Consider the following 22,224-nt stretch of genomic DNA (forward strand, 5'->3'; position numbering starts at 1 on the left):
TAGTGTATAGAAAGGGAATTGGGAAAGGAAATGTCTACAAAAGGATCTCTTGTCTACAGATGTGATTGACCACACTACAAAACAGCGGGAGAACTTGGGTCCTGATTCAGCAAGTATTTAAGCATGTGCCTATCTATAGTCAATGGGATTATTCACATGCTTAAAATAGCTTGATTAATCAGGGCCTAATGCAATAATGGTTGTCCAATTTTAACAGATACAAGGAACAGAGTGGACACATACACAGAATAAGTACCTTTTCTGCTGAATTTGGTGTATGTTTAAGTGAAAGTAATGAGGAATTATTTTTTCCCACACCGATATACAAAGTAAAGGTATAAAATCTAGCATACTCCACATAAAGGAAAATCTCTTTCTCTTTTCAGAAGTCACATCAATTTTGCCAAGACATTTAAAGAGTCTGTAGAAGGTGGACTATATTAGGTATACCCACACTTTATTTCAGAGGACAAAAATATGCTCATTTTGTCACTTGAGAAAACAATGGTTTAAATAATAAATTCAATTTCCTAGTTTAACAGGTCTGTAGACAGAAAGAAACAATCAGACAAACACAACATGGTTCTTAAAAAACAGGTTGTGAAGTGCGAGCCTGTAGAGGATTGTGGCCTCCGTGAAAAATACATAATTAATACTCATGATTTGTTTACAGCGTATCCACTTCTAACATTCATGCTGCATATCCCAGAATACTTAGGGAATGTGGGCCTGATCAGACACCCACTGAAATCAACAGGAATATTTCCATTGACTTCAATGGGCTTTGGATCAGGCCCTGTGTGTCTGAAAATGCATTTGTGTTTTAAAAAAAGGAATTCACTCTCCACATCTTCCAGTCCCTCATGTTTATTGTCACCAACCCTATGGCAAAATAATACCCTGGCTCTGTGGTGGGACTCTCATGGATGCCACTAGGAGTTACACTCGCAGATTGAGGGCATGTCCTTAGTGTAGAAAAAAGTGAAAAGAAACTCAGCAAATGAAGCCACACATAATACAAATCAAGGTGAAAGCAAATCTTACTTCTCAAATAGACCAAAGTAACTTAGGCACTGTATAACTACAAGTTTTAAAAGGAAATCTTAAATGTAGCACATTGAACCTTCATAATGCACATTTAAAAACCACTCATGTAAAGCTAATTCCATTGTAAGCATCTTCTTTAAACATGGTAACTACTACCTCCAAGGGTAAGTACGTGAATGGTAAATTAAATATGGTCAACTTAAATTATTCTGGGTAAAGCAAAGATTTTTATCCTTATTAAGGCAAATTAATAATATTTAAATGGTAAAATACAGATTGACAATGAGATTAAAGAATAAAATCTCATTTATTATTATACTACCTTGTAAATTTCCCAGACTCCAAATATTCTCACAATATTGTACAGTAAATTGGATTAAAACTAGCTTCAAATACTTTCCACCACATCTTTTACATTAAACATCTTTCAAAAAATCACGTTTATGTAATCAATTTACAGTGATTATTAAAAAATTAGCAAGGAATTAAATAAAGTAGGTCGACATGGTTGCCCCGCTACCTCAAACAATAGAATACGAGCACCATCCCAAATACAATGATTTAAAACTCCATGTTGGCTCTCTCATTTTAATAACTCAACAGAAATTATTTTCCAAAGCACAAGTGTTAATATGCAAATCGGTTTACAGGGTAGTTCTTAGAAGCAACATTTTTTCCTTGCATTTTGTTCCAACAAGAAAAATATGACGTTTAAAAAAAACAACAGGGGTACTGCAAATAAAGCCACAGAGTCGATTAGCAGTGAGTCCCAACCGAAGCAAAGGTGGACATTTCACGACGGATGGTACTGAAAGGGGAGAGTTCAAGCTCTGTGGTGTACTCATTGTCATTGTCATCACTTGTTACCGTTGAAGACTTCTGTATGCATTCATCACAGCAACAACAACAACATTCCATAAAGGCCCGACTGAACGGTTTGCAAAGACAGAAAAGGAGGACTGGGGTCACACAGGACTTAAAGAACAAAAGAAACTGGCTAATGAGATGGAGGAGATCCATAGTCTGCCGAGAGACTCCTGTGGACATGTATGCAGTCACAATGTTGCAAATGTTTTCAGGAATGATGCAAAACCCATACAAAATGGTCAAAGCCACCACTGTGCAGTTCATCTGACTTTCCAGCTGAATTTGTCGCTTGTTCCCTCGTGTGCAAGCCTTCTCTGCTCGTCTGATTTTCCTTGCTGTTACCAGAGAACAGGTAATAGTGAAAAGAGTAGGCAAACAAAAGTAGCAGCCAAAATACCACCAGAGTCTTGCACCATCATATGTGAGAGCTAATACATAAATGGTATCAGGTAATTCAGTAGAGATCTTTACCACGCACCGTTCCCCTGGTGGGCTGCCACTAAATGGAGAGTCTTCCTTTGTCAACTGGCGTAAAACAACCTCTGGAAGTGCCAACAACAGAGCACCAACCCATATAACGGCCAGTTTGGCAGTTGTTGAAGTACAGTTTTCAATCATCTCATAATACATCTGTACATTAGTGGCAGCACGAAATCGGTCTATACAGAGGGCACATAGTGTGAACGTAGTGACTCCAAGAGAAGCTACCTGTATGGGAGAAAAGTGAACACATTTTTAATACGGACACTGTCTGAAATATATTTTTAAAATATAGGAAATGACTACAGGCTAGATCCCAAGCTGTTAACATTGTATACAGCTTGTATACAGCACCGTCACAATAAAATTCACTAGTAAAATGTCTATTTGCATATTTTCCATTTATAAATCCTCCTTCCTCATATATCAGGTGGAGTTGGTTTCAATTCACATCATTCCAAGTCATATAAAATGACTGTTTAAAAATACCTGGACTACTAAAATGCAAAAGCCATAATATAATTTACTATCCTATGTTTACCTTTAAAGACATTGTCGTGTATTTACAGTGCCGTAATAAAAGGGCCAGATTTTCAATGGTATTTAGGTGCCCAAAGACGCAGCTAGATGTCTAGTGGGATTTTCAAAAGCAGGGGAGGGGCCTAACTCCTTTGAAATCAATGCGATTTAGGCACCTAATCTGCTTTGGCGCATCTGACAAATCTTAATGGGGGTGGGATTCACATGGCTGACTTAGGTGCCCAACTGCCCTTTTGGGTGCCACTAGCATTCACAAAACCCTGGCTCAGCTGCCATCTAAAATTGTAGGCACCTGAAGTCCGTAGGGGCCAGATCCACAAAGGGATTCAGGCACCTATCTGCCATTTTAGGCGCCTAATTCTAAAATTTGGATCCTCAACCTGTCCATGCAGCTACCACCAATTGTTGCAGGTGCATAGGCTTTGTGCTGCCTGTGGAGCTCTGTCTGGAAAGCTTTCTCAGGCCACCTGACAGATTGGATCCCATACCAAACACCACTGCCAGAGAAGAAGGCTGCAGTGCCCCTTTCCGCAACCTTTAGCTCAGTGATTCGGGCACTCACGCAGGAGACTCCAGTTCACTTCCCCTCTCTGCCTGAGGTAGAGCAGGGATCTGAATCCACATCTCAGATCTCTCAGGAGGCTGCCCTACTCACTGAACCATGGAATATTTAGGTCAGGGACAGCGGGGGGTGTCTCAGTCTCTCCTGATGAAGCCATTCCACTTTGTATAAATAATTAAATATTCATTGGGCCAGAAGAAAAAAAAGGGAGAATGACTCTCAGGCCTAGTAATTAGGGTGCCCCTCTGGGATGTGGGAGACCTATGTCCCTGCTCCAACGACTACTGAATTATTTGAACGGGCAGCATGTACTTTGTTAAAACAGGCAGAGATGGGACTGGAACCTTGGTTGCTCACATCCTGGGTGAAGGCTCTAACCACTGGGCTATTAGAGATAAGAGGAGGGGAGTACTAGTGGCACCATCTCCTCCTCCGGTTTTCTTGACAAATAACTGACCTGGTTTAAGTACCTATGAGAAAGTTCATGGCTGTGACTCTCCAGCAGGTGGCGGCACCTCCCTGAACCCCAGATGTAGGCACCTAACTCTCTATGAAAGGTTTATGCATCTGATGAAGTGGGTTTTAGCCCATGAAAGCTTATGCCCAAATAAATTTGTTAGTCTCTAAGGTGCCATAAAGCCTCCTCATTGTTTTTTCTCTATGAGAGGTGGAGCTTAGGACACACCCTTCTTCTCAGTCTTTCCTGCTGGAGAGTTTACGCAGCTCCCCCCTCAGCATGCTGGCTTCTGTTAATCCCTTTTATAAATGCCCAATGCACTTTACGGGGAGCCTGGGTGCCTAACTTGGGGTTGTAAATTCCACTTGGTGGCAGGGCAGAGGCGCTGACTTTCCACTTTCCCTGGGGGTGCTCAATCCCTGCTCCAGCCCAGGCCCTGCTCCCATTCCACCCCTTCTCCAAAGGCCCCACCTCTGCTGATCGCAGCAGGTGGGAGGCACTGGGAGGGAAGGGGAGGAGCTGATCAGTTGGGCTGCCAGTGGGTGCTGAGCACACACTATTTTTTTCCCGTGGGTGCTCCAGCCCTGGAGCCAGTGCCTATGAAGCAGGGCACATAAAATTTAGGCACTTCAACACTCAGTCTAAATCCACCCTCTGAGAACCTCCCCCCCCCCCCCCACAGATGTTTAGCCACATATTTTGGTATGTAAATAACTTTGAAAAACTGGCCCAAAGAGATTTAGAATGAAATCCTGACCCTGCTGAAATCAATGGCAAAATTCTCATTGATTTAAGTGGAGCCAGGATCTCACCATTTTATCTTGAATACTACAATTAGCTCACAGGAAAATTTAGGCTGAATATCATGTCCTAGTAGCAGGGGCTATTGCATGCTAGGATACAGGCCAAGAGGAGTGGTTGATGCCCCATTGTTCAAGCAATTTAAAACTGGACTAGAAGAAGCTTTCAATAATACACTGTAAGGAAAAATGTTAAATTATCAGAGCAATGGACAGGATGCCCCATCACATCATGTCTAGCTCCACTATCTGTCATTCCATGTGTAAGTAGTGATCTTGTACTGTCTCAGAAGCTAACTCCCTATCATTTTATATTGTTTATATTTCAGTTGCTAAAGACAAATTTGTGAGAAGATCACACACATTTTTAGCCCAATCCTGCTTCCAATAAATTCAACTTCAATTCAAATTCAAAAGCAAAACTCCTGTTTACTTCAATCGGAGAAAGATTACATCCTTCAATTTTGTTGTGGTGCACTCTAACTCATTGACTCTCCTAAAAAGAAAAGGAGGACTTGTGGCACCTTAGAGACTAACCAATTTATTTGAGCATGAGCTTTCGTGAGCTACAGCTCACTTCATCGGATGCAACTCTGACTCTCCTAGTTTTATAGATTGTTGCTGTGCCCAAAATGTGCTGGTGCAAAAGAGCAGTGAAGGTATGTTAAGAGGAATTGTTAACTGATTTTCCTGTTCATTTAGAAGAATGCTTACTTGTGATAATAGATAAGCCATGTCTGTTACTAACTGGTAAAATTTATGGAGCTATTGGGCAGCTGACTGTAATTTTTGCTTACCGAAGTTCAATGTGCAGTGAGGTACTTAAGATTCTATAAGGGTGCATTTCAAAATGCATTCTGATTTTTCCATCATAATTTTGAAATATACTTGTTTATATACATCCCATAAAAAGTTCTGCAAAGATAGATAGTGCAATTATACACAATTATATAATGTATCATTCATGTTGGGCTTGACCATTTAATGGCCATATCTGATTGCTAAAATTCAATATCACTGCAAAATATGAGACCCTTGGGATTAAACCTGTTAGCATTGGCTTAGTTGGGCAGCTTCCTGAGAGAGGGAATGAGTAAGATTCAATCTCTTATTAATTAAACTGCACTGGGAGGAATAATTAATGACGACAAAGCAGAACTGTAAACATTTTTAATTGGTGAAGCTATTAATTTTGAGAATTAAACTGTCTGATAAGGCTCAAAGAAAAGCTTGGTAATACTGGCAAAAAAACAAAAATAACTAAAGGGAAATTAGAGTTACAGGAAAATCTTTAATAAGCATTAAAAAGTAGCAATGATTAAATGAGCTAATAAAAAGAATTTTCATACATCAGGGCTGAGATGTCACAGTGGCAAATTTACAATTTCTGATTTGTGTCTCTGAAACATTTAAATGTCTTGTGTATTCTTGACATCAACATCTTTAACCATCTTCTCTTCCAACATGAATACCAAATGGATCAACATACAGCTCTTAGCCTCTTGCCAAGAGTCTCTCCGTATGCAGAGAAGGGAATGCTCCCGAGTCTTAAAATGGTGAGGGAACTGCAAAAATCAGTACAGGAAAAGAGACGCTGCCCTTTTTTAAGTAAACTTTTTTCCTCTCTTTTAATGTCTATTCTAATTGAGTAACAGAAGCACCTCCTTTTAGTGGTTCAGAGTCCCACTATATCATATAATGTTTTGCCATGGCTGAACCGTTAGATGCTGCAGTTAGAACTGGACTAATGAAAGAAGGCATGTCTACCATGAACAAACATAACCTACGGGGTTCCTGTCATATTAACTGATTGACAACTTAAGAGGTTTAAGACAGTGAAACAGGGCAAGAGGAAACAACTAGGAACAGGAGAAGTCATCTTTCAAAATGCAACTGTTAGTTTACTGATGAAACAGGATAAATAATGCTAGCATGTGTCTGGTTCATGCAGTGGTTTCCTATCTTGCACACATTAATGAGTTTAATGATTGCATGGAAAAAATGGTAAAAAAGCATTATACAGTGGAATACTCTAATCTAAATCCTTTTCAGCTCCTCCAGAATAGATATGAATAGGGATTCACTGTAACTGCCTTGCTTCAAGGCACTGTCACAATTCTGGGGTCTGATTGTCTCCCCTGCAGGATATGAGTAATACCCACTGAGATCAATGGGTGTTGACCACAGCCTGTGTGATGGGGGGAAGGGAGATTTGTCCCCAGGGCATTCAATCTACTTTAGTGTGTGCCTCCATATTAACAAACTGCATGTTAATCTTCAAAAATATGTTACAGTAGTGCTACGAATGAGTTAAACTGACAAAAGCAAGGACATGGATAGCTATGAGCTACAAGCCAGTGGCTCTCAACCTATTTACCATTGAGGGCAGCATTGAGGGCCACATCCACACAATATATATACTACCTGTATGGCCCTGAGGATGTCACATGGGCTGCAGCTGTGTGCTGATTGGGCCACAAGTGGCCCACGGGCTGAGAAACACTGCTATGAGCGAAGTTCTCTCTCAGGGTAGATAAAAATCAGTGATTTTTTAAAAAAAAAATTAAAAATGGATTTTTATTTAAATCGGATTTTTCAGGAAAATAACCTATCTAAAGATAGTTTTAATTAAGATACATTATAGCTCAAAGATATCTCATCATGGAATAGGGATTATAAATTCTAATTCTATAGTATGAGACAATAGGCTCTACGCAAAAGAATAAATGGACACAAATCAGACGTCAAGAATTATAACATTCAAAAACCAGTCAGAGAACACTTCAACCTCCCTGGTCACTCAGTTACAGACCTAAAAGTCGCAATACTCCAACAAAGAAACCTCAAAAACAGACTCCAATGAGAAACTGCAGAACTGGAATTAATTTGCAAACTGGACACCATTAAATTAGGCTTGAATAAAGACTGGGAGTGGATGGGTCATTACACAAAGTAAAAACTATCTCCCCATGCTAATTTTTCCCCTGCTGTTACTCACACCTTCTTGTCAACTGTTGGAAATAGGCCATCCTAATTATCACTACAAAAGTTTTTTTTTTCCTGCTGATAATAGCCCACCTTAATTGATTAGTCTCGTTAGAGTTGGTATGGCAACCCCAATTTTTCATGTTCTCTGTATATATCTTCCTACTGTATTTTCCACTGCATGCATCTGATGAAGTGGGCTTTAGCCCACAAAAGCTTATGTCCAAATAAATTTGTTAGTTTTTAAGGTGCCACAAATACTCCTCGTTCTTTTTGCTTATATTCATATAATGTTTAAGAAAATATTTGTACATGCGTTCCAATAGTTCATGGATTAGGGACCCAATCTTATGGGGTTCCAGGGGCTTCTGTATAGATTATTTAGGTTAATCTTTTTATCTACCCAATGGGACTCAGTGCTCAGTCTAGAAGATACCATCAAAGATGCTTAGTTTTGCAGTTCTCAAACTGTGGATTTGTGTCTCCAGAGATAACATGCTTGTTAACAGCAAAAATGTTTTTAAATAAATAAATAATATATAGCGCTGAGAACAGACCTCAACCCTATTGTCCCTCTCTAAATTTGTGTACACAGAGTCAATCCCTTACCTCTCTCTGAAAGTGCAAAGTTTCAAAAAGTTCAATGAACAGAAGATTGTTGGGGTCAGAATAGATCTGAACAAGGAGAAGAAGCCTGGAGATAAATGTGAGAAGGGAGGGACAGGCACTAGAAACAGAACTAAAACTGTTTGAGCAGCATATTCCAGAAGTATTGAGGTCTTTCTGAGTGTATCCTTCATTAATTTGAGATCTACCATACCATTCTCTCACTAGAAGGGAAAACCTATAATGGCAGCAGGCCTTAAAAAGAGATCCAGTTTGGGAATATTTTAATGACATTCTTCTAGCTGTGGGTAAGACAGGAATACGTGCAAAATGCAAACAGTGCAACAAAGAAATACAAGGCCTGGTTGCCTGAATGAAATAACCTCATGAGAAGTGTTCATTCTCAGGAGGAAGCTGTGTTGAAGATGATGAAAAGAACATGTCTACACATGCAGGACCTTCAAGTTGGTAAACTTTTTTATTTCATACTTCTTACTTAAGGACTGCCTATCTTCCTTCTGGACTAGTCTTGAATTCTCATGTTTGAGCAAAAAAAAATATAGTTGTTACTCTATAGTACTACCATTTTAGATGCAGCCGTGATAAAAAATAAATAGTTGAAATAGGCAGATCTTCCGTTTACAATTTCACCTTTAAAGTAGTACTGAGTGTCAGTGAATGCAATGTGTAATACTAAATGAGCAGTATGGTAATAATAATTAAATAACCGCATGGACTTATTTTGTTTAGGAGAATCCATCCTCAACATACAGGATTCTGAAGACTATCCACCTTCAAGATCACCATCATTTTCTATAGTTTCAGAGTTATCTGCCAATTATAGTGTTTCAGTCACATCATGTATGTCACATAGCCACAGTATATCACCTGTAGCAAAAAGAAAAAAATATCCATCATCCAGAAACAACCATAGATACATTTGTGATAAGAACCAAAAGAGGTAATTGATGAAAAAATTGCCTGGTTTGTTTATGCAACAAACTCTCCTTTCCATATGATTGAGAACCCACACTTCATTAACATGGTTCAGTCATTAAGACCAGGGTACAGTCCACCCAACAGAGCAGATGTTGCAGGCAAATTGCTGGATAAAGTGTATGAAAGAGAAATTGAGCAGTGTGCAAAAGGTCTAGAGGCTAAAATTGTTAACCTGAGTCTTGATGGGTGGAGCAATGTCCACAATGATCCTGTTGTATGTGCTTGTGTGACAACAGAAGAAGGGAATGTCCTCCTTACAGAAACAATTGATACATCAGGAAATGCACACACACCAGAATACTTACAAGAACTAGCAGAAAAAGCTGTAACAAACTGAAAAAAAAAATTCAAATATCTAGTATGCAGCTTGGTCACAGACAATGCTGCAAATGTGTCCAAGATGAGAAGAAATTTAGAAGAGAGTTAAGAGAGGCCCAAGCTAATAACAAATGGTTGCAGAGCTCATTTGATGCACCTCCTAGCCAAAGACTTCAGTGTTCTGGACATAAAGGCTAATGTTGTTGACATTGCGAAATACTTCCGTAACAACCACTTTGCAACAGCTGCTCTGAAAAAAGTGGGCGGAACCAAGCTAACTCTCCCACAAGACGTGCAGTGGAACTCAGTAGTGGACTGTTTTGAGCACTATATCAAGAACTGGCCTAATCTGATGACAGTTTGTGAATAAAATCGTGCAAAAATAAATGGCACAGTCACAGCCAAAGTTCTCGACATTGGGCTTAGAAGAAATGTTGAACACATGCTGAGTACCCTGAAGCCTATTTCTGTAGCTTTGAAGAAAATAAAGGGAAATAGCTGTTTTATTGCTGACGCTGTTGAAATGTGGAAGGAATTGAGTGAGATCTTAAAAAGAGAAATATGCAATGACAGAGTTAAATTACAAGCATTAAAAAAATGAATGGGACAAACACTATCTCCAGCTAATTTTCTTGCAAATATTCTTAATACTTGGTACCAGGGTCAAACCTTAACTGCTGAAGAAGACGAGTTGGCTAGGACATGGACATCCAGCAATCATCCCTCCATAATTCCACCTATAATGAACTTCAGAGCTAAGAGTGAACCATTCAAGTATATGTTTGCTGATGATGTTTTAAAAAAAGTCACACTAAGCACTTGGATTCAGAGACTGTTGAAGTGATAATCTCACTTTTAACAGTAGCTTCTTCTACCGCTGTAGAAAGAATATTTTCTTCCTTTGGACTAATTCATTCCAAATAGAGAAATTGTTTGGGACCTGAAAAAACAGGAAAGCTTGTTTTTCTTTTCGAGATTATGAACAAACAGGACAATGGAGGTGAAGACGACTGAGTTAGCTGCAGAAGCCAATATTTTAAGTGTCTCATGTTGCCTGGCTGACATTGTTGATTTAATTTTTGTTGGGGTTTTTTTGGAAAATATTTCATTTAACTACTTTAGTGAAAAACAATTTTAACAAAAACAAACCTGATTTTAAAAAACGTGAATGTTTAACTAAATTCAAAAATTCATATGCTTGTTTTTGTTAAAGTATTATATATTTGCTGTTGAAGAAAAAAAATCCAGAATACATAATGTTGTTGTTTTAGTTAAATAAAACAATTTAAATGTCTGTCTGGTGATTTTCTCCTCCTAATACAGCATAACAAGAAAATCCTCCAAATATAAATGATTAACATGTTGAACTGGAGATAGTTCACCTTCCAATGACCTCATAAATATCTGCTTCAATTACCTTTGGTAAATGAAATAACCAAACAATCATTCATTTTCTGATACAGCTGTAAAACTAATCTGAAAAGTTTTCAAAATAAATCACTGTTTAAAAATGTATAGTGTGTACCTTCTAAAAAAGAAACCTACATCTATCTCTGAGTTGTGAAGAAGATGTATTAAGGTTATAACAACCAACAAGAATGCACTTTTATGTAGAAATCCATGATTAAATAGAGTTTTCCTGACTTGTGATTTAAATCAATTTGATTTAAATCAAATCCACCTTGCTCTATCTTTAACCCATGGCATTATGCCTAGATAACTGCAGAACTCCAATAACTCACTGTAAACAGATCTCCAATCAAGAAGTACAACACGGTGGGTATGGTCAGAGGGCCAGATCCTCAAATGGTGTAAATCTGTGTTGCTCCATTGGCTTTGATGGAGCTACAGTGATTTACTTCAGCTGAGAATCTGGCCCAGTATTTCAATCTTTACTCTAAAAATCTGATTCCACTGAGTTATAGAAGTTTAAAACTTGAGCACCACAGTGGTGAATCAGGCCCACTATGTCTTTGATTTTATATGATTAACTTACACTTTTAAGTTAGCCAAACTTTCCTCACTTAATTTTCTGATTTAGCTCCATGTGGGTCTCTTACATCGCAGAACTTTTCCTTCAATTCTTACATGTTCATGAAGACACCAGCAGACGAGGGTCATGTTTCTCTTATTAGATCAGAACTGAAAATTCCACATTTCCAATTACATGAAAACAAATCTGATCTGCTAAGAGGAAAATAAACTCCCCCAACTGTCTTGTTCAGTAAAACCTTAATTACAGAAGAGGAGAAAATGAAAGATTTCCCCTCCTTCTCACCAACAAAAACATGCCCAGAAAATACTTTGCCATTAAAAATATCTCATTGAAAAATTTTCATGTTGTTCCTTTAAAAATATTTACAAGATATTGCACACACACTTAAGATGTACATTAAAACAGGATTTTATTGGGCACCAGGGCAGTCCTTCAGAGTTGGCATAGCCTTTGGATCATTAACTTCTTAGCCATCAGTCAATCTTTGAGTCATTAAACAGTGACACTAAATTCATGAAAACATTCACTGGAGGAGTAAGCCATCTTATTGCATCAGTTCTCTTCTCCTACCCTATTGTCCTAGTTTACCAGTCCCTGTTCATGTACTTCAGCAGTTAACTGAATGTTCTAAAGCTTTCATCAGTCGGTCCTACTTCTAATTCTGGCCACTCTCCCACAGCATTCAGTCCTCACCTCCAGAACTTTAGATGTGGATCCTCCAGCTGATCAAGGGAGAGACACAAATTAAATGACAGGTTTCAGAGTAACAGCCGTGTTAGTCTGTATTCGCAAAAAGAAAAGGAGGACTTGTGGCACCTTAGAGACTAACCAATTTATTTGAGCATAAGCTTTCGTGAGCTACAGCTCACTTGATGAAAGTGAGCTGTAGCTCACGAAAGCTTATGCTCAAATAAATTGGTTAGTCTCTAAGGTGCCACAAGTACTCCTTTTCTTTTTACAAATTAAATGAGTGGGGAAAGGCAACAGAAATAAGACTGGCAGAGATAGGATTAAGGAAGAATTGTTGAACAAAACAAAAATGTAGCTTAGGTCATGACATCCCGACCTGGGGGGGCATAACCTTTCTTTATGGCTAGGACTCCACCAAATTCCTGGCCGTGAAAAATGTGTCTCAGACCGTGAAATCTGGTGTCCACCGTGAAATCTTGTCTGTTGTGTACTTTTACCCTACACAATACAGATTTCATAGGGGAAACGAGCATTTCTCAAACTGGGGGTCCCAACCCAAAAGAGGGTTGGGGGGGCGGCGTTTGCATGGTTATTGTAGGGAGGCTCCCAGCCAGCAACTGCCGCTCTCTGGCCGCCCAGCTCTGAAGGCAGCGCCACCGCCAGCAGCAGCACAGAAGTAATGGTGGCAATACCACGACCCCCATACAATAATCTTGTGCCCTCCCCACTGCCCCATTTTGCGTAAGGACCCCTACAGTTACAAGGCCCGGAAATTTCAGATTTAAATATCTGAAATCATGAAATTTATGATTTTTAAAATCCTATGACTGTGAAATTGCCCAAAATGCACAATGAATTTGGTAGGGCCCTATTTATGGCTAAATGGGAAAGGGATCTGGAAACATTTTCTGTTGTAACATGGGGTCATTCTACAGAAAATATTGAGAGCCACTGGATGCACCGATTCTGAACCCAGAATGAGACCCCATTAGTCCCTACCTGCTCACTCCTGTTATATCCATAAAGAAACTGTAAATGTTTTTTTCTGAGACTTGAGAGTCTATTCTCTTATTTTGACAGCTCTATATGCACACCGACTCTGCATTCTTATTTTTAATTCAACATCCTGTGGTGGCTCCTAAATCCTTGTCATTTTTGCCTACAGTAAATAAATACAATCAGCTCATTATCTGCAATACTGCATGTTCTTGTACTTCCTTATAACTTAATATTTTGCAGTATTTAGAGTATCTTTTTATTAGTCAATGTTTGTGTTGAATGAAGGGAAAAAAATTATAGCAGCTACAATGAAACAACAAAAATACAGAAGTAAAATATAAATCCTTATTCTTCCTATGATAAAATGATACTTACCTTGCTCACTGTTCTATGTTTTAAGATAGGCAAAGTAGCATCACTGTATGTAGCACATTACTCTGGTCCAAAATGAAATATTCCCATGCCTAGAGTGGACTAGAAACACAATACTCATCTGCTATTAGTAATCAGCATTTGTATGTTGGAGGAAGAGGCGTATCAAGTTCAGGATCAGAAAAGCCCTGTGGTAACCATGAACGTTGGTATCATGGACACGTTCCGCAGATGTCTATAATGTGGCTGCTTCTCTGTGGTAGTAGCACAGAGCATTTATCAAGATGCTGCTTGGCACACTGCTCTGTATTTGCTACCCTTTCATATGTCCAGGTGCTGCTAGTATACTGTGCTTATTTCAGGTGGCTGTTCTTGAATTCTGCTGGAGGGGCAGTTAACCCTAATGTCATGACCCTGGGACTCCTAATTAGTGCACCAACGCTTTGTCAAGAACAGTGAGGAACTTGATGCTCTTTCAGATCAACTGGTTTTTATTGTTGTTTCTTTAAAATAAACAAACAATCATTATTTTTGTTCATTTGTAATAGATTCAATGTTTAGTTCCCTTTCTTCTTTGAAATCTACCAATAAACATAGGTAAACAAAACTTACACTTTTAGGAAACAGCAGTTTTCTTAAGTGAGGCTCAAACTCTTCACCATTCTGGATGAGGAGTTCATGTCCTGATTCTTAGCACTACCACCATGACACTATTGTTAAACCTGCCCCTTCATACTTAACAGGAACACCCTGTCACACAATCACTCAGTAACTGTGAGAGAGGACAGCCCAATGCCAAGACAACATTCAGTGGTGCCTGTGATAGAGCTGTCTTTTTCTTTCCACAGTTGTATGACAAATATTGCTGATCCAATTTTGAACCCAGTCAGACACAAATTCATTTCTATGCTGAAATACTGCATACAAAGTTAATGCAAAAAGCAAATTTTTATGGACAATTTATAAACCCGCTGAAGACAGAGGTTTGTAGAGGAAAGAAACACTGACAGAACACCAAATACAGCAGTGCGAGTGTCTGATGTCATCATGCAGCTATAAAATAAAAGCGTAGCAATTTATTAAAAACTTCTTTTAAAATTATTATTTGTTAAATTCAGAAGATGCTATACCCTGTACAAGTCCTTGCCTTGGAAAGCTCAAAATATTTAATGTATTTGTTTTATTAATGCTGAATGTATCAAACGAGGCTGTATTAACAGTCTTGGAACAGGCACAGAATGGCCAACTTTCCCATAAATGTGCCTCAAATTTGCATGAAGGGACCAACTCTGGGGTAGAGAGAGAGCAGTCAGTTTTCTAGGCCAAATCAATCCTTACACTTGCCACTAAGAATGATAATTGTGTGGTGGCGTTAGTGAGTTGGAAGTTGCCCACCAGAAACTGGACTGATGCCACTAACACATTGCATACAGATCAATGAACAAGGCATCAAAAGACATTGACTTTTATTCACTACCAACCTGAGCTGGATTCAAATCAGCACCTGAAGGGTGATATGCTCTACACCCCTTTCCCAATCCCTGAGCAATTAAATCCCTCAATAGGTAACTTTTTTCAGTTGATACTAAAGCATGTTATATCTGTTTTCAACCTACTTTAACCAAACCAGCCATATTTCTATTCTAACCTCTAAAAGCACGACAGACACACACAACTAGAGGGAGATTCCAATTAAAGTCTGGAAGTTGGGGGCATTTTCTAATCATGGATGACACAACCCTGCTGTTACCTTACAAAAGTTACTTAACTTGTCTGCTTCCAATTTCCAAACTATAAAAATCCCACTTCACAGCAGGCTTGTGGGTTCTATTTAAGTAATGTTTGTTAATGTTTGAAGAAGAAAACTGTTAGTATCATTAATATTGCTGGTTACCATACTTCTATTAAAGCCTAACTAGGATATGAAAAACAAATCAAATCAAAAAACAAACCATGGAGTGCATAATGATGCTCCATTGCACAAAGGGGAATGGATACACCAACTTTTAGCATTCCTGAGTTTTCTTCTAATTCTTCCCTTATAGAGGCGAAGTTCACCCAAACCAGATGAGGCTGAGGGTCTCAGTGCCCAGAGGGGGAGGATCTGCCAAGGCCAATTTTACAGTGCTTCTTGAACCCCCATACCACCTGGCTCTGACCTGAGTGCTGCTCCTAAAACCCCTTTTAGAGAGTAATATCAAGGAAAGTGGATGGGAAAACAACGTATATTACTCAAGCCAACATTTTCAAACCTGGGTGCCAAAAGTTAGGCTCTTAAATCTATACTTAGAAATGTAAATAAAAAGTGGCAAGATTTTCAGAGATGCCAAACACAGGGTTAAAAAGTGGCAGAGTTGATGGCACTCCTAGCTTCTGCACCCTCCCAAGCTACGATCCCCAGGGGCTCTCTCCCCTCTCATTAGACATGTGTAAGGGGCATTGGAGCCTTTATTAATCAGTTAAGTTTATTTCTCCACAAGGTGTTCAATACTCTTTTCATTATTTTCAGTTATGTAGTTGAAAAGACAGCTAGAGATGACCCAAATGTGGCAGATTTATGGTGCAGAAATGCATGCTTATGGTTTGCTGCAACAGATCTTTATTAAATGGGGAAAGTGCACTTTAAATTAGATGCTATTAAGAGGTCCAATCTTTCAGACATAACGCTGGAAGCTCAGACAGAAAAAAAAAATCTTTAAAAAAAAATTTTCACAGAAGTGTAAACAATTTTATAATTGCTTGTATCTTCTTGTTAAAAATTTTCCGCACAATTAACATCCATTAAGCAGCACTAATAGATAGCAATTAGGCATAAATTGCTAAACTAAGACTATTCATATATATAGTTCATTGCGTTAGTTAAGACTTTTAAATACAGTACAAAGCAACCTTGAGTCACCTTACAGTTACATAACTTGCTCTGGATAATCAGACATTCTCAACTGAGCAACTAGTTCTATGCACCTTTGAAAGTACAGGTGGGTTCAAAAGCACCTATGTGACATAGGACCACACATCCTAAGTCAGGGGTTCTCAAACTGAGGGTTGGGACCCCCCAGGGGGTCACAAGGTTATTACATGGAGGTCATGGGCTGTCAGCCTCCACCCCAAACCGCGCTTTGCCTCCAGCATTTATAATGGTGTTAAATATATAAAAAGTGTTTTTAATTTATGGAGGGGGGGGTCACACTCAGAGCTTATTGTGTGAAAGGGGACACCAGTACAAAAATTTGAGAACCACTGTCCTAAGTCACTGAGACACTTTTCAAAAATCACACCTTATATCTATACAACTAAGCTAACTTCAAAAACTGCCACTCTTAAAAAGCTGTATAGTTAATTGTTTAAATGTGTATAAAACTAGTTGATGATTACGGATTTCTGGAAAATTATATTTATCTCTTACCTTCTTAAATCAGTAGCATCTACATCAAAACAGACAGTTTCTTGTAATCTTTCTCTACTTTATGAAGTATTCAGATCTTTTGCAAGCCCAAACTTTTGATAACGTTAGCAATTACATTTTCAAGAATGATGTGGCTATACTGTGTAATTGTCAGATAATACAGGACATAAAAGCCACTTCAAATCACTGACATGTAACAGGAATCAGCATTACAATGATAACAAAAGATATTTCCTATTTTGTATAAAAATGCAGCACAGGAAAATAAGGAAGTGCAAAATAACACTATAGGAAAGTCTTGGGATATTTTAAATATAATAGATATTAATTTCATTGAAACGGATGCTGCTTATGCATTTAGTGTATTAATTACTGGCAAATGGGACTTTTAAAATCAAAAAATTCAATTTTATGACCATCATTATATTCACTACTAACCATCCATTCTCAACAAAATAAATTTGGTTATTAATAACCAAATGTGTTTGATTTTTCTACTTCATAAATTAGGCTTTTTAATATTTTATTTTAAGTTAATGTAGCGTGGAAACTGTTGACCACTGGACTCCACTGACTTAAATTAGATGCATCGAACTGTAGCACACCACCCAGTAACACACTGTGCCTAATATAAAGAAGTGATGACAGCTATTTTAATGGCTACATGTCTGATTCTAATCCCTAAAATATATCACCATTTACTTATATTTTATTCAATTCACCTATGTGATGTGGAAATTGACACTATAATTATGAATGAAAAAATAGTTTCCTGTGTGCCTAATAAACCTTTTAAGGACCAGCTGATCAACAGTTGTTTTTTGCTCACTATCCCATACCTTTCAGTAAAGAAATAATGTTATACATATAGTGTCAAAGGCACATAGCACAGCTAGCCAGAATTATGGGCTACACACTACCAACAAGCTTCAGTTTTCTGCTTCCAGTAAATAAAGTGGAGAACCTGAACAGTAGCAGGATTCTAGCCAGCTGGCTGAAAGCTTGGTTGGCAGAGTGTCTGAACAGTTGCCAAGAGGTTAGGAATTAAATGGAACCTGAGTAATTTTTTAAGAAAAACCAAATAATTGTGGGATTTGGAAATAGAAGAATAAGTTATTAGTGCACATCTCACATTCACAGTTCTTTGACTATAAAGGCACCTCTCTCACCGCAGGATCAGCTTAACAAGAAGAAAGACTTAGACAGTTTTTATAGATACTTCCCCTGCAGGGTCACAAGAGGCAAAAGAAGTGTAGCAGAATCAGCTTGAGTGAGAGCAATATCTTTTATCAGATTGTATGACTATGTGAGAAATACCCGAGTATTAGCAGCTCTGAAAATCTGCCAATATATTCCTCAGTTTCTTGTGTAATTGTGGGTGGGGTAGATAAATTAATTTTCCATTCTTTAAAAGAAGTTTAGGGAATGGGAGGAAAGTCTTCATTGCAAGCACTTTTGGTGGTAAAATAAACTGATTCTGGCTGTAATCAACGTGCACAACCTCCACATTTAATATAATTTTTAAAAAATGATTGGAAAAGAAAATCGTCTTTTTGATGTGACATACAGAAGATCAAGTGATCTGACTGTTCCGAACAGGGCTTACTGCCTCTACACACCCGGTGGACAATGACTCTATTCAGTAGCTGTCAACATACTCTCTTAGTAATAAACAGCAAGTCCTAGTTATGGAAAAAAATATGGACGCATAAACTATACATTTCTTCCCACTTTGCTACCAGAGGCCTCCTCTTTCTGCAGGCATGGTTGCTGTGGATGGGATAAGAATCCCTATGTCTAAAGTTTACCAGAGAGTGTAAGTTTGTAAGATCCTTTGGGAGGAAAGGCACTGTATAAATGTAAGCTATTATTATTATGAACAACTGTAATTACCTCGATGTATGGAACGATTTTGCAGGAGAAGTCTGCCAGCAGCCACTTTTTGGTGAGCTCCTGAAAGATCACCAGGGGCAGGCAGAAGAAGATGATGAGGAAGTCCCAGAAGGCCAGGTTGGCCAGCAGGGAGTTGGAGATACTCCTCATGTAGTAGTTGTGGCACACGATGCACATCACTGCCATGTTGCCCATGATCCCGATGCCGAATATCACCACGGACAGGCACATGACCGCATAGGCGCCGTACGACTCCTCGGTCAGCGGGTAGAAAGGGTTCTTCAGCCGGGCCCGGCGGCTTGTCCCATTGCTGCGGGCTCCTGCGCCCCTCTCTAGCCCACCGCGGGAGGAGCCATTCAAAGGCAGCGGCTGAGGGGCATCCTCCTCCTCTCCATCACCCCTGGCTGGAGGTGCCGGGCTGCCCAAGGAGCTGTTGAAAGGCTTTGCCAGGTTGCTATTCTTAAGGCTCCTGGGTTTCCCTCCCCCTCCTCCCTTGCCCCTGCCCTGCAGCTCGCTGGCTCCTCTCCTGCTCCTGGCAAGCCTCTTGGGGCTGTGGCTTGAAGCATGGTTGCTACCTTCCTCCCCGTGCACGCCAAGCCACTGGAGAGTAGAGTATCCTCCCATCCCCATAGCTACCGATCGGTCCGTAGTCACCCTCCCCTCGCCAGGGTCCTGCCCAGGGGTCTCAGGCTGCCCCCTAGGCTCCAGGGCAGGAAATCTACTGCTACTGTTCCTCACGCCCAAGCGAAGGGCAGCGTCAGCAGCAAAGTCCCTAGCGCCGTGCATCGGTGCAGCCTCTTCCGCCGCTGCATGTGGTGCTGTTGCTTTGGATCTGCTGGCAAGCGCTTTCTGCCACGACCCTCTGGCACCGTTTCCTAAACTGAATCCGCGGACGGTCCGGCGGCTCTCCTCTTTGGGTGAGGGCAGCACTTGCTGGAGCAGCCCAGGGGCTGCCTGGCGCCGGGTTGCATGCGGAGCACCTTCTCTCTCGCGATCCGCTCTCCCCTCCAGAGCGGCTGGGGCCAAGGGCGCCCGGGGGCCGGCCACTTGGGCGAAGGGGGTCAAAGCTCCGAGCAGCTGCAGGACCAAGGCGAATGCGAAGGGCGCGCGGTGGGGCTGCATGGCGGTGAGGTGGTCGCACTCGGTGGCTCCCCCTTTATAAGCAGCTGCTGCCCACGCTGGTGGTGTTAGGAGTTAGACCCATGTCCCTGCTGCTGACAAACACTCGCACACCGGCTCCAGCTGCACGGGGGAAAGCGGGGGGCGGGGGGGGGAAGGAGGATGAGTATTAATAAAGGACAGTGCTGAGCCTTTGCACGTTTCAAGTTCGATTCATTTCCGCAGAAAATGTACCGAAAGGAGAGAGAGAGAGATCAGACAACAAACGAAGGGCAAATAAACTGCACGCCGAGGCGGGATCTTGTCCGTCCCCCCCCCCCCCCCCCCCGCCCCAGCCTGGCGGGACAAACCTTGAGAAGTTGCATCAACGTCTCCGAATTACCGTAGCAAGTGCAAACGCTAGAGGAACCCGCCGCCCCCCATCCAGCGCGCCGCCCTTTCTGGGGTAACACTTGCAGCGGGTCTTGAGCTGCCTAATCACATCCTCTTGATGTTGGCTTTATCCCGGCGGTTTGCCTCTACTGCACGGAAAGGTCTCTGCGAACATACAAGCTCCCTCCCCCCTGCCAGATCATTGCAAACACTCCTTCCTCTTCTCCAGCGCCTCGGAGTAAACAGGTTGCTGCATCCAGCCCAAGGGTGCTTAAGAGCTTTGCAAAACTCTTGCTGGAATTAGCGACCGCATCTGATCGGCGGGTAACACCGCAAGGTGAAATCAGATCATGAAATTAGCAGCGGCCAAGCGGCTCCTCCCGCCCGTTGCAAGTTCAGAGGGGAGCAGCAGCAGCCCCGGGAGTCCCCCAGCTAGTAACGTGTTGACCGGCTGCTTCTCCTTCGCCAGCGCGACGGGCGTGAAGAAGGGGCGGCGAGAGCCGCGGGGCCGGTGGAAAGAAGCGAGCCAGCGCTGCGCTGCATGGCCAGAGGGGGGAGGAAGAGGAGGAGAGCTGCCTGCGCGCGGTGGCTCAGTACTGCTGCCTGGAGCCGGGTGGCGTGGCTTGGCTTGGCTGGGCTCGGCTCGGCTCCCCGCCCCCGCCCCGGAGCGAGCTGTTCGGAGACGGCCTCCCCTGGCGGCTCCCGCCCCACGGAACCCTCCTGCCGCCCGCGCGCCCCTTTGCAGCGGCTTCCCCTTGCGGGGAGGGCCGGGGGCCCGCAGTGCGCAAGCGCCACTCCAGGGGCCCGGCACGGCGGCTCTGCGCGCGACCTGCTGCCCCAGATAGCGAGCGGCGGCGGGAGCCGGGGGGCGGCTGAGCTGCTCGCTTCCGCGCCTGACCCACTTTCCCAGGGCAAGCCGCTGCTCCCACCCAGCCTAGGTAGACCTGCCTTGCTAGGTTAGATCCGGGAAGGAGCTGCCCGGACATGGCAAGCGCAGCAACCCCGGGGCTCACTCCCTTGCGGCTGCCCCCCCCGTGTTCCGGGTCTCCTGTAATTCTCCAGTCACACCCTCCCGCCACCTCCACTCTCCGTCCCAGCTACTCTTGCTGCTGCTGCCTTCTCCCACCTGCAGCACTCCTGGGCCTTCCTGTCCCATCCTGACCCACTTCCCTCCCCGCGGCCAGCTCCTCGCACCTTGGTCCCAAGCCTGCACCCTGGCCAATGGGCGGGGACGCTTGCAGGTGGCCCTGGGGCTAGAACGCGGGCTCTCCTGCTCCGAAGGCTGAGGCCTGGATCCCATCCCCGGCAGGAGAATGGGTGGCCGTGGTCGGGCTGAACCCTTTGCGTTTTCATGCACAGTAGAGTGTGACCTGCTGGGTGGGGGAAAGGCCTCCTGAAGGAACCATTGATTTTTTTTCTCTTTAAATGAAGAGTTACTATTCCCTGCAGTTGCAGCCTCTGGCTACTTGGTAGTCATATCGGGGCCTCTTAATGGTGTCATCTGCGCACCAAGTAGCTTTCATTTATGTGCCCTCACAACACCCCTATCAGGTAGGGAAGGGCTCTTGTATCCCCATTTTACAGATGGAGAACTGAGAGTCAGACTTGCCCACGGAACACTGTGTTAGAAGAGGGAATTGAACTGGGGTACTGGAGTCCTAGGCTCCCAATGGAGCAGTCTTCCTTTCCATCAGTGTTACCTCATTCACCACTGGA

At 41.8% G+C, this 22,224-nt stretch overlaps 1 protein-coding gene across 2 annotated transcripts; it reads right to left on the minus strand.

Annotated features, from left to right (window-relative positions):
- Positions 1-455: 455 nt before the first annotated feature.
- Positions 456-21,274, minus strand: GPR37 (G protein-coupled receptor 37). Of its 2 annotated transcripts, none has more exons than XM_084613037.1 (3): positions 20,519-21,274; positions 19,018-20,259; positions 456-2,622 (listed from the first exon to the last, which is right to left on the minus strand). In XM_084613037.1, exons 2-3 carry the CDS (start codon positions 20,137-20,139, stop codon positions 1,804-1,806), a joined length of 1,941 nt encoding a protein of 646 aa, XP_084469163.1. In that variant the 5' UTR covers positions 20,140-20,259; positions 20,519-21,274; the 3' UTR covers positions 456-1,803. The 2 variants fall into 2 exon arrangements, with proteins under 2 accessions (XP_084469163.1, XP_084469162.1); XM_084613036.1 differs by having other exon boundaries at positions 20,487-21,274.
- Between the last annotated feature and the right edge of the window lie 950 nt (positions 21,275-22,224).

The sequence above is a fragment of the Lepidochelys olivacea genome (assembly GCF_965140295.1).
Source record: "Lepidochelys olivacea isolate rLepOli2 genome assembly, chromosome: 1".
Classification (NCBI taxonomy): domain Eukaryota; kingdom Metazoa; phylum Chordata; order Testudines; family Cheloniidae; genus Lepidochelys; species Lepidochelys olivacea.